Raw genomic sequence first — 14,925 nt, 5'->3', positions numbered from 1 at the left:
AGTTCTTTCTGAAAGGAAGGAGTAATAAAAAACACTGTGGATTTTTTACCCTTATTTGTCGGGGTGTTCAGAAGTAGTTGCTTTTGCCACACTGTCTTTGATAAAAAGTCTAATATGGGAATACAGTTTTTGATTCTAATCTTAGGGCTTTTTTATATAGGCATGGAGAAAAAATTTAAAAGGGTGATCATTAGCATCATCAGGGCCTAGGGCCTGGAAAATATTTGTACGATGGGAGTTGGAGCTTGGGTATTTAGATCAGGCAATACTTAATTGCTTTGTAGAAGTATCTTTCTGCTTAATATTAAAGGACATTCAACTGAAAACTAAAGGAAGAAAGAGCTAGGAATATTAAAAATGGAGCAGACAATTTTAATAATGAATTCAATCAATCTTTGAGGAAATAAGTGAGAAAAGTATTGTGGTTTTCATCTTGAACTGTCATTTAAATTGAAACTGAATGCCTTCATAGATGATAAATTAAATGAAACTTAAGTTAATGGGAAACTTAAGTTAAAGGTGAAAGACTGAAATATAATTAGGTCAGTTTAAATGTTCCTTTCAGGTTTAAGCTTTATAAATTGAAATTTTCTGGAGTGTACATGAGTTAAATCTCTTCCTGTGGCTATACAGTTATCAAGCCAGTTCTTCAGTGGTGCTCTGTTACCTAATATTTATTTAATCTGTGACAGAACAGTTCTATTCTAGCCATGTTAACTGCAAAACAACATTTGACATAGTTAGCCATTTGACTTTTTTTTTCCCCTTGTCCTTGTTTTTATTGGGAGGAATAGTCCTGACCATTAAATGGAACCTCTTATAATCTATAAAGGCATAATTAAACTCAGATGGGATTAGTCTTGCTAATGTAGTCTGGGATTGCAGGGAAATAAGATGATTTAAATAACTACACTTGCTTTCACTTCTGTAGGTTGGGAAAAAATCATTTGTGAATTCAAATTTACATGTGAAAAATGAGTTATATAGTAGTTTCAGGTTGTTATTTATCTGAAGGTATTGTCACCATGTAACTGGGTAGGGAAATCAGTGTACTTATTTAACATACTTGCAGAAACCTAAAGCAATAATAAGCACTAATTGATCAGACCTGAAAATAAAACAGCTGCATGAAGAAATAAATGTAATGAATGTTCCGCATGGGTACGTTAAAATTTTTTTGTTTACTTGTGAGAAAATTTTTAAACCTGATTCCTTTTATAAATTAAGATAGAAATAGATATGTGCAAATTGCTTATAATTCCTTAAAACCTAATAATATTATATCAGAGACCCTTTATATACTTAACGTGTTTTAGGTCTGACATGAGCAAAATGAAACATACAATACGTCAGTAAATCTAAGTAATGATTAAACTGGGTGTCAGTATTTTTGTTTTTCTCATAAAACAAGTACATTGTATATCATTTATATCTTAACATAGGAATGAGGTTATGAAATATTTTTTTAAATTCTGCAGTTAAAATGAAGCGACATCCTTGTATGAGTTCTTTTGCATAGAGATCCCCACTCTCTGGATTTCTGCATGCACCTCCTCATGAACCTTGGAAGTCATTGAAATGCAGATTTAGGGAAAGCTTAGATATTATTCTCAGCATTTCTAGTTACGCACCAAATGGCTCCTTTCAAATGATATTAGTAGTATTTTCCCGTTTCCCATCCTTGGACACAGCCTCTGAAAGCAATGGAGGGAGATTGTAGGTGTCTCTCTGATTGTCTAATAAGAGATTCTTCCAAATGCTGTGACTGCAGAGAACTGTGGCTACTCTTGTTGCAGTGTATACATCAAGCCTTATTAATTTCTGTCTGATTAGTTCCAAAATCATTTTTCCAGTTATTTATTTGCCTAACATTCAGGTATCCCCTTGAAAGCTTTTCTTTTTCCCTAATTGATTTTATAATTTGAGAAGAGGTGGGGTGATTTTCACCTTGTCTTACACAGAGCATTGATTTTAAGGTATCTTTGAGCTTCTGTAATCTCCGATATTTGTCTTTCTAGTCCTAAATGAAGATTTCGGTCATATTAACACAGTTACTGAAATGATTGACTGTGTTTCTGCTTGCAGCATTCTTTCAAGAGAATTCTGTGGCTGCAGAACATAAAGTGAATTAAGCTAGAGGCAAATTTTCCGTTTTCCATTTAATGGAATAAGCCAGGCTTTCTAAATTTTGCAAGTTTGGATTCCTGAGTTAACTTGTAGACATTAGGACAGCTCACGAATGTGCTAATACCCTTAAAATCCATTAAATTGCCTGAATAATATAGACACAAAAACTTTTTTCCTCCAGAGTGAGAATCTGTGTAGAAAAATATATTACTCTCTAAATAGATAAATTTATATTAGGTAAAATTAAGCCACTCGACTTGAGTTCAGTGAAATTGGAATGAGGAGACCAATACATTTTCATATGTGGATCTGTACGCTTTTGAGTGCAAGCATCAGCGCAAGCAGGTGTGTAAGCAATCTAGAAATTTACATTTCAATGTCTCCCGAGGTCCGTGAGGAGGCACATCCAGAGAATGTGTTCTCACACATGATTATCCAGAGTTGTATGGATCTGTGGAGGAGACTATTTGGAAACTTTATTTGATGGTAAGTAACCCCGTTTGCCTTGCTTACAAAGTGAATAAGTACATAAAATTGAATTCAGCTCCATTGTTCTCATCTGCAGTGGTGTCTTAGAACCTACAGTGTGCAGATAGTTCTTCTGATTATTTTGGGGATTTTAATTTTATTTTTATTTTTTTGCACCGAAATCCCAGAATAGTATGTGCACTTACTCTGATCACAGAATCACTCACATTAAGAAAACTGGTAGGTGTCCTTATACTTGTCTGTGGCTATTAGAACAACGGTGGAGGAATAAGGATGGAGGCAGGCTGTGGAGATAACAAGAGGGCAGTTTCTGTGGCTATTGAATGCAAATATTTTATCACACTTTGATTGATAAGCTGCACATTGCTGTTTCTTCCTTTCATTTGGGGGAGCAGGGGCATAGAGAATTCTTTTACAACTATACACAGCTGTATACTGAGGCAGCTGTTGAGAGTGAAGCAGTGGTTCCTTTTGAAATCAGATAAACTAAAAATTACACATTTGCACACACAGACTAGTTGACATTTGTGTTATGAAAACCACTTGTTTTACTTTGAAGTAAGCAAAGTCTACTAAATAATTGCTCAGATGTTCTCTACAAAAGGTAATTTCTAAGCAAAATTCCTCTGCTATGTAATACTTGGGTGCATAACATATTTTCTTGATCTGGTCTAGCTGATTTTTTTAAAAAAAATAGAATACCAGCTTACTGGGTTTTTTTGATATGTGATCTGAGAAGACACTGTTCATCTCAAGCACGTTAAAAAATAAAGAAAACGACCTATATAAAATGTTAAATAGGAAGTATGGGCTTCAAACTCTTACTGAGTTTGGAGTCACTCGTTAAAATGAGTGATCAGCCAATTTTGGAGTTTGCCCTGGTTATTGCATATTCACTTTTAGAAGTGAATGTAAAAAATTTGAATGTTCTTTCGGCACATTTCTTCCTCACGCTCTAAATCAATATAATTTGTAATTATACAGGAGGTGCTGCATGTTGCAGGAGTGGAAATGCAGTTAACAGCTGCTGTTTCTTTTTTGACTGTTCTGCAAGAGGAGTCGGTGTCCATTCATACGTACTCCCACTCCTTCCTACACATCATCCTCCAGAACCTGGAACACAGAGACACAGGTCAGGGCTGTACAACTGTACTGATGACTGATTATGTTTTGTTTCCTTAGTGAGTGTACGGTACTGGGTAAAGCAGTGAGTGCAATCACTGTGACTTTGTATCTAGACCTGTGAGAATGAAAATATTTTTGCATGCTGACCACTTACATACTGATATTTAAATGTAACTCTAGTTGAATCAAACAAAACCACTTTGTGTGAAGGACTAAATTCTGAAGTTCTGTGTCTGAACTTCTACTGAAGTAGCAGGATTTTGTGGCTGAGAAAATGGACAGAGGATGGTTGGCGTTTCTTCTGTGGTGATTAGTTTTTCTTAACTTCTTTGACACTGTTTTTAGGATACAAATTAAAACAATAAAAGACGTCTTGTAAAACTAGAAAGTTTCAGTGAGCATAAGAAAAGTACATGCTTCTAAATGAGGGAAGTTATCTTTTCAAAACAAACAGGATAGTTACTGTTTTTGTATAGGAATTGAGAAGGGAAAAGAAATGGAGCTAGGATTTGCTTCTCACTTATCCTACTTCTTTGTTTAAAATCTTGAATGTTAATTTAGTGGCTTTTATACGTACAACATAACGTATCCCCCATTTCTTTGTAACAGGTGTCATCAATGCGTGGCTAGAAACTCTTCTTGCTGTAATAGAAGCTTTACCAAAAGAGACTCTCAGACATGAGGTAATAATATTCTCCCACTTACGCGGAATTGATTCAGCAGCTATACAGAAAACTCAGGCTGAAAAGGGGCCTGTCACGTTACTTGAAGGATCTTTGTTTCAGAAAACTTGGAATATTCTAGTTGTTAATTTTTTTGTAAGTAAAAATTATAGGACAGTCAGAGATTCCAAGGACCTCAGGGAAGGTGCACATCTCAGACCCAAAGGTCAGCCTAACCCAGTATCCTGTCTCTGACAGTGGCCGTTTCATGGAAGAAACTCAATCTAGATGAGTAATTGGAGGTAGTATTACTGGACATGGCTGAGAGAAGCGTGGTCAGCAGATCAAAAGAGGTGATTCTCCCCCTTTAGTCTGCTCTTGTGAGACCCCACCGCGAATCCTGCGTCCAGTTCTGGTGCCCCCACCCTAAGATGGACGTGGATCTGTTGGAGCATGTTCAGAGGAGGCCACAAGGATGATCCAGGGGCTGGAGCACCTCTGCTATGAGGATGGGCTGTGGGAGCTGGGATTGTTCAGTCTGGAAAAGAGAAGACTTCGGGGGGACCTAATAGCTGCCTTCCAATACCTGAAGGGAACCTACAGGAAGGCTGGGGAGGGACTTTTTACAAGAGTGTCCACTGATGGGACAAGGGGAAATGGGTTTAAGTTGAAGGAGAATAGATTTAGATTGGATCTTAGGAAGAAATTCTTCAGTACGAAGGTGGCAAGACTTTGGAATAAATTGCCCAGAGATGTTGTGGCTGCCCCCTCCCTGGAGGTGTTCAAGGCCAAGTTGGACGGAGCCTTGAGTAGCCTGATCTAGTTGAGAGGCGTCCCTGCCCATGACAGGGAGGTTGGACTAGATGATCTCTAAGGTCCCTTCCAGCCTAGGCCATTCTATGTTTCTATGATTCTGTGATTCTATGATTGCTGTCGTAGTTCAAAGACCAAATAAGGAATACACAGTTTTGCAGGTAACTAATGATACGTTTCTTTATGCAGTGTTATAGTTAGAAGCCTACCTTGTGTACTAGTTCTCGTCCTCGCAGTGCTAAGATTCTCTCATCTCAAAATTTTGGCTGGTAAGAGGAGGAGAAAAAACACTTTTAGAATATTGTTGGACTTCCCTGCCCTAGGAAGTAATCTTAAGAGAGATTGAGTGAGGAGCTGTGGTAGACTACAGAGATACCTCTCTGTAATTTTCTTCTTGGCCTGGCACCTGGGTTTCTGTGATTATTTCTGGGCAAAAAATAATATATCTAAATATGGTGTTTTGTAGGCCTTTGTTCTTGGCACCATAGAGATGATCCAACAAGTGAGAGCAGAGCTGCAGCATAGCTGCAGGTTTTCTGAATCTGTATGGAAATGAAATTTCTTCTCTACAGATCCCCAAAGTATGCACATTCAAGAGGGATCATTTCCTCAAAACTTCACATCAGAAGTGGTGTTTCAAGGGAAAGCTTGTGAGGAAGAACCTCATAGAGGCTTCCTTTTCCTTTCTCTCTTATTTTTTTTTTCTTGTGCAGGAACATATATAAGAACTTCTGTGAAGATTACCGGCTAATAGTTATAAATATTCAAATACAACTTAGTCCTCAAATAAAAACACAAGTAGACAGATGTAAAACTGTGGCTGGGATGTGAATTGTAAACTGCTGTTTGGGCCAAGATATGGGTTTAATATGCTGTAATTAGAACTGAATATTTAATACAGGTTTCCATTAGACTGTTAATGCACATAGGCATTATTGTTGTTAGTACTGATTAATTCCATGAAAGAGGTAGATGACATTTGGGATATGCTTTCCTAGATTATTTTTTTAAGAAGGGGAATACATTACTTATTTTTTGCATTTCTTCTGCTTACATTGCTTCTTTTTTCTTTCATATAGATCCTGAATCCACTTGTTTCCAAAGCACAGCTTTCTCAAACAATTCAGTCGCGCTTAGTTAGTTGTAAAATCCTGGGAAAATTAGCTAACAAATTTGAAGTTCATATGTAAGTAGACTGTACATGTATTTCCATTCCACAGTATATACCAGGATTTCTTTGTTAGCGTGCAGAAATTACTACAAGAAAAATAGTCTTTATTGCAAAAATCAGATGCCTTCTACAGATCCCTTTATCTGGATATTAATTATTAATAAAAAAATGTTCATTGTGTAACTAGCATAGTCAGACTTGCTGATATTCCTCAGTGTGTAACTTTATTTAATGTATTCCTCCACAGGCTTGAATGGGTACCATTTTGATGCCATTCATACAAATTAGTTTTCTTACTAGGAGATAAGCCAAAGTGCTCAAAGGAGTTGGAATGGTGCATTCTTTGAACAGTTTATCTTTTCTTATGGACCATTTCACCAAATGTGTTTTATATCCATGCAGTTGGCAACATGTGATTCTGCATAGCAAAAGAAATCAGCTAAGGGTAACTAAATGCACAGAAACCATGACTAGCTGAGGAAATCCTTGCTAATAATTTTGATCTGCCCCAAAGTGCAACATTTCAGCATAACACAAAAGATGGAACAACAGGACTGTATGACAAGACATTTAGGAATAAATTTCTTTAAATTCAGATTTTTTTTCTTCAGTAAAACAGAACTAGAAGCAACCAAAAGGAAGCTCTCTACACCTTCATTCATTATGTAGACTGGGCTTGCTGGACATGCAAAAGTTAATGAGGATGGTAATGTAGTATTTTTTGAGAATGTTGCCAAAGCCTTCAAATCATTTTCTTCAGAATTTGTAGAATTCTGGCAGAATTGCAGTTGTTTTTATTTGATCCTACATTCTCATGAAAATAAAGTGTATTTCCAGATCACTTGGAATTCGTGTGAGAAATTAAGCTAATGTTAGCTGTAATAAGTTCAAATAATCATACCTTCAGCATGATTCCTTGCTGTTCAGAGATAAGAAACCCCTCATTTCAGTGAACACATAGTTAACACCATTTCCATACAGAAGCTACTTGTTAAGAAGGTGGCATAGTGATCCCCCTGGTAGAGAACTCTGCGTGCAGTGCAGAGGCCTGAAAAAAGACCTGGATCCACATGTTTCGGTTGTGGCAGGCTCAGGAACATTCATGACACCCTCTCATTCCCCTGGCAGGAGAAGGGGCCTTGGTATAGGCTCAGGAAACATGTCTGGCCTCAGGAACAGGCAGTATATGAGCATATCTTTGTATTCTTCTTCAGAATTTTTCCTCATGAAATTTATGCTGTAATTAAAATCTTTTCTTTAGTATTTCCTGTGACTTCCAGGTTAGTTTAGAGAGTAGTGAAAAAGTCCCAGCCTTGGAATAGAACATAGGTTTTTTTATTCTCTCTTCCAACAGTTAGTTAAAAACAAGTATTTTTTTCTTAGTCCCTACTTGGGAGTATTCTAAAATGCCAAACTCCCGAGGCATTGTCCAATTTTTGTGACTTGAGGCCAAATTTTGCCCACCTGAAAATTTTCTTGTCTCTGGCTTCATATTATTTCTCTTGAATTTTGCAACAACATAAGGATTTGCATAGAGATATTTTATGAATACTCATGACAGCATCTTATGCAGTGAAAGGAAACACAATGGCTGATCCTGCCAAGTTTAGTGTGTGTTTTTACTTAAATAGTTTTCAAAATAGTTATTTTGTATCTGCCATTATTTAACATGAATCCTTAGGTCTGCTTGCACATAGACATTTTAGAACTGAAGCTTCTACTCTTAATTTTTTTGTATACTTCCTTACCAGCTATCTCTTTGGTGCTACATGCATACCAAAGATAAGGTGTTAGAGACAATTACTTGCACTTCCATTTATGTACAAAAAGTCTTTGTATTTGGAGAGTGGCTGTTCAAAAATTGTACTGAGGATGATTATTAAGTGGGACAGCATCTCTAAGCTACCTACTATTTTCGTATTGGAAAAAATAGATTAAATATGAGTAAATTATAATGACTGTAAATAGTTAATTTTCTGCTGCTTTATAGCACATATTTGTGTCTGCTGTACAGTATTCTTTTGTAATTATAAATTTTCAGAAAAATCATTTACTGTGTTTGAGAAATTATTTTTAAAAAAAAGTCATTATAAATAACATGTAGGTAAAATTTGAGTACTACATAGTGGGTTTTATATATTCTTCTATATGTTGACAAAAATATTTTCATTTTTAGTATTAAAAGAGAGATTCTTCCACTGGTAAAATCACTGTGCCATGATGTGGAGTATGAAGTGAGAACTTGCATGTGTCGGCAACTGGAACATATAGCTCAAGGAGTAGGGTGAGTACAATTTGCATAACTGCTTCTAGGTGCAAAATCTTTCTCTAAAATATTTAATTGTAACTTAAAAACTCCTTTTAAGATTTTTAACTTAATTCATGCATACTCAATGATTTTGGAGTGTACAGATGTGTCTTAAGAATTGGCTGTTGGCACCTGGCGCTTTTTCCTTTTTCAGTTGTTTTGTTTCTCTCTGATAGTAAAAATGCTGAACCATGCAAAGAACACTTCTTTGTAAGTAATGAGTTCATCCATAGCTTCTTGAAAGCATTTCTATTATCCATTGATACCATCAGGTTTTTTTAAATGGAAGAGGATTATGGCAAGTATTAGCAGTTTCTAATAATTACTGGAAAGTTTTCTGCGATACGATGCTAAGTGTGTTTTTCTAAGCAAATTTCTGTTCAGTATCAACTTACTCTAAGCTGGAAGACCTTTGATATTGTACATATAGGAACATAAAAAGTCTGAAACTTCTATTTTAATAAATTGAACATGTTAACTACCCATACTGGATTGGTCTCTGAGTGAACAAATATTTTAAAATTCCAGGTCTGTTCACCTGTTATTGTGTCAAGAAGAAAAAAAAAAAAGCAACTTTTCTTACATACTTGAAGAAATATTCAAGTAAGGTTCCCTGCACTGTGTTACACAGCAGGGATAGATTAGATCTTAAGAGTACCTCTCACCTGTAAAATTGTGAATTTAGGAGCAAATTCGAAGATGAGGCTGAAACTGAAATGTCATTTGAAAGGTATGGTAAATAGACACTTCAGAGTCTTAGTATTGGTATTTGCAAAAAAGATGCCTTCCTGTGGCTGTAGCATGATTTTTTTTGTAGTTTAAATGGAGAATTATGTTGTAGTTTAGAATCTGCATTATTTAAAACAAACAAACAAATCAAAACACCAGAAATTCCTGAAACAATACAATTTACTTCTCAGCAGTGGAATACTGGAAAAGCATATGTTCAGGCAGTGTTTTAGCTTACTGAGATATAGAGAATGAATATTCACATCAAGAACTAAGCATTACTGCCATGTGCTTAGTTTAATTTTGTTTTGGTAAGGTCTTTAACTTACCACTTTCTCTAGCAACAGGCTGGGAAATGTGTTTATTGCATACAATATAATTTTATATATGTCCTTGAGGCAGCTCTTCTGCAATGTGCTTGTCCTGAAGAAGTTCGGAGGATATGAATAATATGAAAATGCAATATTACTCATCGGAGTGAAATTATTCATTTGTCTTTGTACTTAACTTTCTTTCATAACAAAATGCAGATTAGCACGGTAAATCATTTTAACATTTTCCATATTGAATGGCTTTGGTTTTAAAAGAACATGTGATTACAGGAAAGAAAGGAGTATTTGTCTTATTATTTATATTTGCAAAACTGAAAAATTAACACACGTTTTTACTAAACGAAATTATTGAATAATTAGAGTTTGTATTTATTTTTCTGTATGCATGTATCGCATAGAGTCCTAGAAGCATTAAGGTTGAGAAAGACCTCTAAGAACATCAAGTCCAACTATTAACCCAACACCACCATGACCACTAAACCATGTCTCGAAGTCTACAGGTTTTTCGAACGCCTCCAGGGATGGTGACTCCACCACTTTCCTGGGCAGTCTGTTGATACATCTTTATGCATTTTATGATTGAATTCTATTTAATGGAGATTAAATATGAATGAAATCATAGAATCATAGAATGCTTAGGTTGGAAGGGACCTTAGCGATCACCTAATCCAACCCCTCTGCCATCTGCTTATTTTCAGAGAATGACCAGTTTGTTTTTTACCCTACCTACTGAGTTTTGAAGGAAGGGACAGTTCTAACTGTTTGAAGTTTTTTTGATACCACTAAAGTGGGAATCCACAAAAACACATTTCCAAAGTGTTGTATTTTTTTTCTTTGTTTTGCTTCCTGATTTCTGTGTCTTTATTTTAGGGTATGGTCCTATCCTTGGGTCCCCTGACCCTTCCCAGGCTGTATATTCTTGTCTGTCTCAATCACCTTCCTTCCTCCTTTCTCATTTGCTGCAACTCAGACCCATGATATTTTTTTGATGTCTTATTTGAGTTGCTGTCTGTGTTTCCATGGATTCCTCTAACCTTCGTAGTTACCTTCTGCTATGGTCAAGAGCTGAGGAGTAATCGTATGACTTTGGCTTTGAAAATGATTTGTGATGCATAATACAGCAAAGTATTTGTTTAAAAAAATGTAGGTATGTTATGTTGAATAAAATAACTTTTATTTAGGATATATGTATAGATAAAAAACATTCAGATATAAGTAGAAACATTTTTTTTTATGTTTTAAAAGTGTGCCGCTGCACAGATTGCCTGCTCTGTGGCTCAGTCTACGGAGAACCGAAAAATGGTTTTAGTGGTAGCTTTGAGTGCTTTATACTTGGGAGCTGGAAGTCTTAAAACAAAGTAGGTGTCATGCAGTGACAAGTGACAGTCTAACTGGTAATTTACCCAGCCATAGAATACTGGTTTAGTTGCACTAAATACATAGTTATCAATTAGCTGTCCCTTCTATATATTTTTCTTTCTTTGCTCTCCAGTGTTTATTTTTAGCATAGGTGCATCCATATACACTGCGCTCTCTCTCAGGCTTTTGTGTAGTCCCTTCCCAATGATTTAGATTCTTTAATCTCACAACAAATGGCAAGCTGTTGGTATTTTTTGTATGTTAACTCTTCTGATATTTCATGTTGAGGGTGAATAGGTAGAAGGAAAATACAGACAATTAAATGAACAGAAATAAGCACATTTTAAGATAATATTGAAGGCATAATAAGACAAAAGTCTCATTGGTTCTTTTTAATATTTAGTGATGTTACTGCTAAATGGTATCATGTCATTTTTCTCATAGTTGTAGATGAATGATTGTTTGGAAGAGTATTGTTATCTACATGGTGATTTGCTGGTAACAATAAACTCTGGAAGGTGCAAATCACTGCTGGTTACAAACATTTGCAAGTGTTACTGTTCATATTGACTTAAAAAGGAACAGCTGTTAGTTGTTTAATCTAATTGGAAGGGATATTTTGGGGTATTTTTATTTCACTAAAAATCTGCCATCCTGGAGGTTGTGATCATTTGTGTATTAAAAACTAACTGAAATGACAGCATCTAAACTCTTTATACACAGTTGCTCTAAGTGTCAAACATAGTTCTGATTTTGTCGTCTTGGTTAATGCTCATGTAGTATAATTTTATCATGTCATGTAATTTTTTTCCCTGCAGTTTATGTTTTGGACACTGTATACACAGAAGGACAGATATCTGGTTATTATAACCTGATATCCCGTTCCTGAGATGTGATGCTTACAACAGCTTTCACTAATTGAGGAGCAGACTAAGAGCTTGTACATGAGAACAGGACAAAATGGACTGTTTAGCTTGAATGCAGACAAATTCAAGCACTAGAAATCTCAGCTAGTATAAATAAAAAAAATGAGCGTGCGAGGGCTGTGGAAAAGATCTTTCTAGTCTCTTAAAGCAATCAGGAGTCAGTTACACATGTGGACATGGTAAATTATGCTGGTTTGTAGCTCCAAGAAGCAAATCTCTTTCCATCTTACTTATGCAAGTCACCTTACTTCACAGATGTTTCTATATCAAGAATATTTAACTTCTCCTTAGTCACCTCTCTGATTAAACTCTCATTTCAAAGCCAGTCCCTAATACAGCATCTACTGCCAATGTATAGATTCAAGTTGTCAGGACCATCACACATGCAGACAGTGCTCGTAATTACCAAGGCCTAAAGAGACAAGCAGAATACTTTCTCTTCTACTTTAAAACAGGCCTAAAAGCTAGCATTTGGATGAAGAGAGAAACCATATTTTCTCTGAGCAGCAGTTGCTTTCCCCTCTGTAAAGAGTGTTTGTCTTTGAAGCATAAGATTTACAGACACTTCATTCCAACATACTCATATTTAATCATTTTGTCTTTGGACCATTCCATTGAGCGGTTTCTGTGTATTTGATCAGAAGAGTTTTCTTAGTGACGTGGGGAAGTAGCTGGACTCCTCTGGAGTTTTTTCAAACTGCATTTTCTGATTTATTTCAAACTAATTTGAATGCTTTTAGTGATAAAGTTTCGTATTTTAAACTTGCATGTTTCTTTGACTGGCAGATAAGAAAATCCTGAAATTAACTAGAGTTTTTATTTAATCTTCATTTTCTTACAACTTTGTTGACGACTTTTTTTTTTTTCACTCTTGACAACCCAGAGAATGTCTAAATGAATATTTCACGGAAGAAGTCTCTTTTGCTGTAGCAGTATTTTTTCAATATATATTTTTACTTGACTGCTTGCTTCACTTTGCAGGTCAGAACTAACAAAAACTGTGGTGCTTCCTGAGCTAGTAGAACTGTCAAGAGATGAGGGCAGCGGTGTACGCCTTGCAGCTTTTGAGACTTTAGTGAATCTGCTTGATATGTTTGATGCAGGTAAGAATGAAATTGAAGTTTACTAGCCCAATTCTTAATGCTTTAATGCATTTTATAAATGATTCTTGTTTTGTTTTGTTTCTTCAGGCATTATGAGTTTATTTTGTATATTATTTTATCCTTTATGTATTTTATGCTTTCCTTTATACTTAATAACTTTAAAGAAAGGTGAACCAGATGTCCACAAAATCAGTTGTCTTATTCCAAGTTTCTAATGTCATGAATGTAAATGGAATGAGTAAAGTTACTGTATAAATGTAAGAATATTGGGTGGTTGGTATTTACTCAGTGCTATCAATACACAGAACACAAAATGTTATCTCAATAGATGCAGTTGCTTATGCTTTTTTTTTGGCTGTTAACTAGTTTTTGCCTCCTAACTGAAGCCAGTCCTAATTACAGACCTTGACCTGCCCTCTGAGCTGAAGAACTCAGTCTGGGGCAAGTTATATTTGTAAATCCTTAAGATCCAGTGTTATATGTCAAATAAATTTTAAATTTTTGAACAGAAAATAGTTCTTCAAGTCCCATAAACAGCTGTGTGCACAGTTGAGTGCTTTTTTTTTTTTTGCATCAGCAATTGCTATTTAAATCCCTTTAAACATGTGGGTATATGGCACTGAAGGCTTTTTGGTTTGCCATGAGAAAGCGTGTGTATTTTATAAAACTTTTATATATTTAAAATGGAAAATACAGGGCTTGTATTTTTCTCAGCACTCTCTATCTTTCCTCTGATCAACATGCATAATACATAGTTCTCCCGGTGCAGGGGTGGGTGTCTGTGGCTCCATGTGAGGAAGGAGAAATTCTGTTCTCTTCCGGGTTCCTGTGGCACAGGGATGATGGGTTACCTGCACACATGGCTCTGGGGTTCTCATCAGGAGTTCACTGCAACACTGATTGGGACAAGCTTTAAGGAGACCTCCTGGGACTTCTGCAGTATAGGGGAACATTCTGGGTAACTACTGTGCCTTGTCCTCTAGTCAGCTGGGTTTTTAGATTATTTTTTTTCAGGGGATGTAGAAGACATAACAACCAGCTTTTCTGACTCTGTATCAGTTGTGCTCTCTGCTGTTTGCTTGTTTGGTTTTGGTTTTGTGTTTGTTTTTTTTTTTCTTTACAACAGGAAATGTACAAAGCAGCAAAGTCCATTGCTATAGTATATGTGAAATGATATTTTATATTGTCGATCACTGCTCATTATTTGCCACTTTGCTTTTTATGCTGTCTTTTTCCAAACTCTTCAGTTGTTTATCTTCATTAGCAACTCTATTTTGCATCCACCCTCACTTCTATCTTACTGACTCTACTCCTCTTTCCTGATATATAAGTGAGTAGCAAATATTTACTGTACAGGAACTTGGTGATGAATTACTAAAATGCATGAGTGCATATAAGCCATATGCACAAAAAAATGGGAGACTTTTGGGGAGAATACTGTAAATGGACTTTTTCATAGTTAGTGCTTGTGTTGGTGGAGTGTAGTAGCAGATGAATTTTCAAATTATTGAGCCTTTGCATTGATGCTGTCAAGTTTGTAGTCCCCATTGCATCTCCCAGTCTTCACTCTTCTCCCTCTCCCTCTCCCTCCAATTGCTTTAACTACTTTTTTTAGCTTTTGAGACAAAGCTTGTAGAAAACAGTAGAGGATTATTTACAGGTTTGTAAGGAATGTGTTTCTAAAAATTTGAGTTGTGTCATTTTTAGTTTCGTGGCTGAACTAGAAAATGAACATTTTGAAGGTAGATGACCCAAAATTATATCCTCAGATTTCTTTCCCA

General features: G+C 35.8%; 1 protein-coding gene across 1 annotated transcript in view; it reads left to right on the top strand.

Moving 5' to 3' along the window:
• PPP4R4 (protein phosphatase 4, regulatory subunit 4) overlaps positions 1–14,925 on the top strand; it is a 65,256-nt gene that overhangs the window by 26,634 nt on the left and 23,697 nt on the right. The window contains 5 exon segments of the mRNA XM_009876459.1: positions 3,601–3,748; positions 4,351–4,424; positions 6,296–6,402; positions 8,564–8,671; positions 13,023–13,144. Coding sequence (XP_009874761.1) covers positions 3,601–3,748; positions 4,351–4,424; positions 6,296–6,402; positions 8,564–8,671; positions 13,023–13,144 — 559 coding nt within the window.

Source organism: Apaloderma vittatum, unplaced genomic scaffold (assembly GCF_000703405.1).
Source record: "Apaloderma vittatum isolate BGI_N311 unplaced genomic scaffold, ASM70340v1 scaffold23129, whole genome shotgun sequence".
Lineage (NCBI taxonomy): Eukaryota > Metazoa > Chordata > Aves > Trogoniformes > Trogonidae > Apaloderma > Apaloderma vittatum.
Note: the sequence above shows the minus strand (reverse complement) of the source record. Positions and strands in the feature narration are given on the sequence as shown.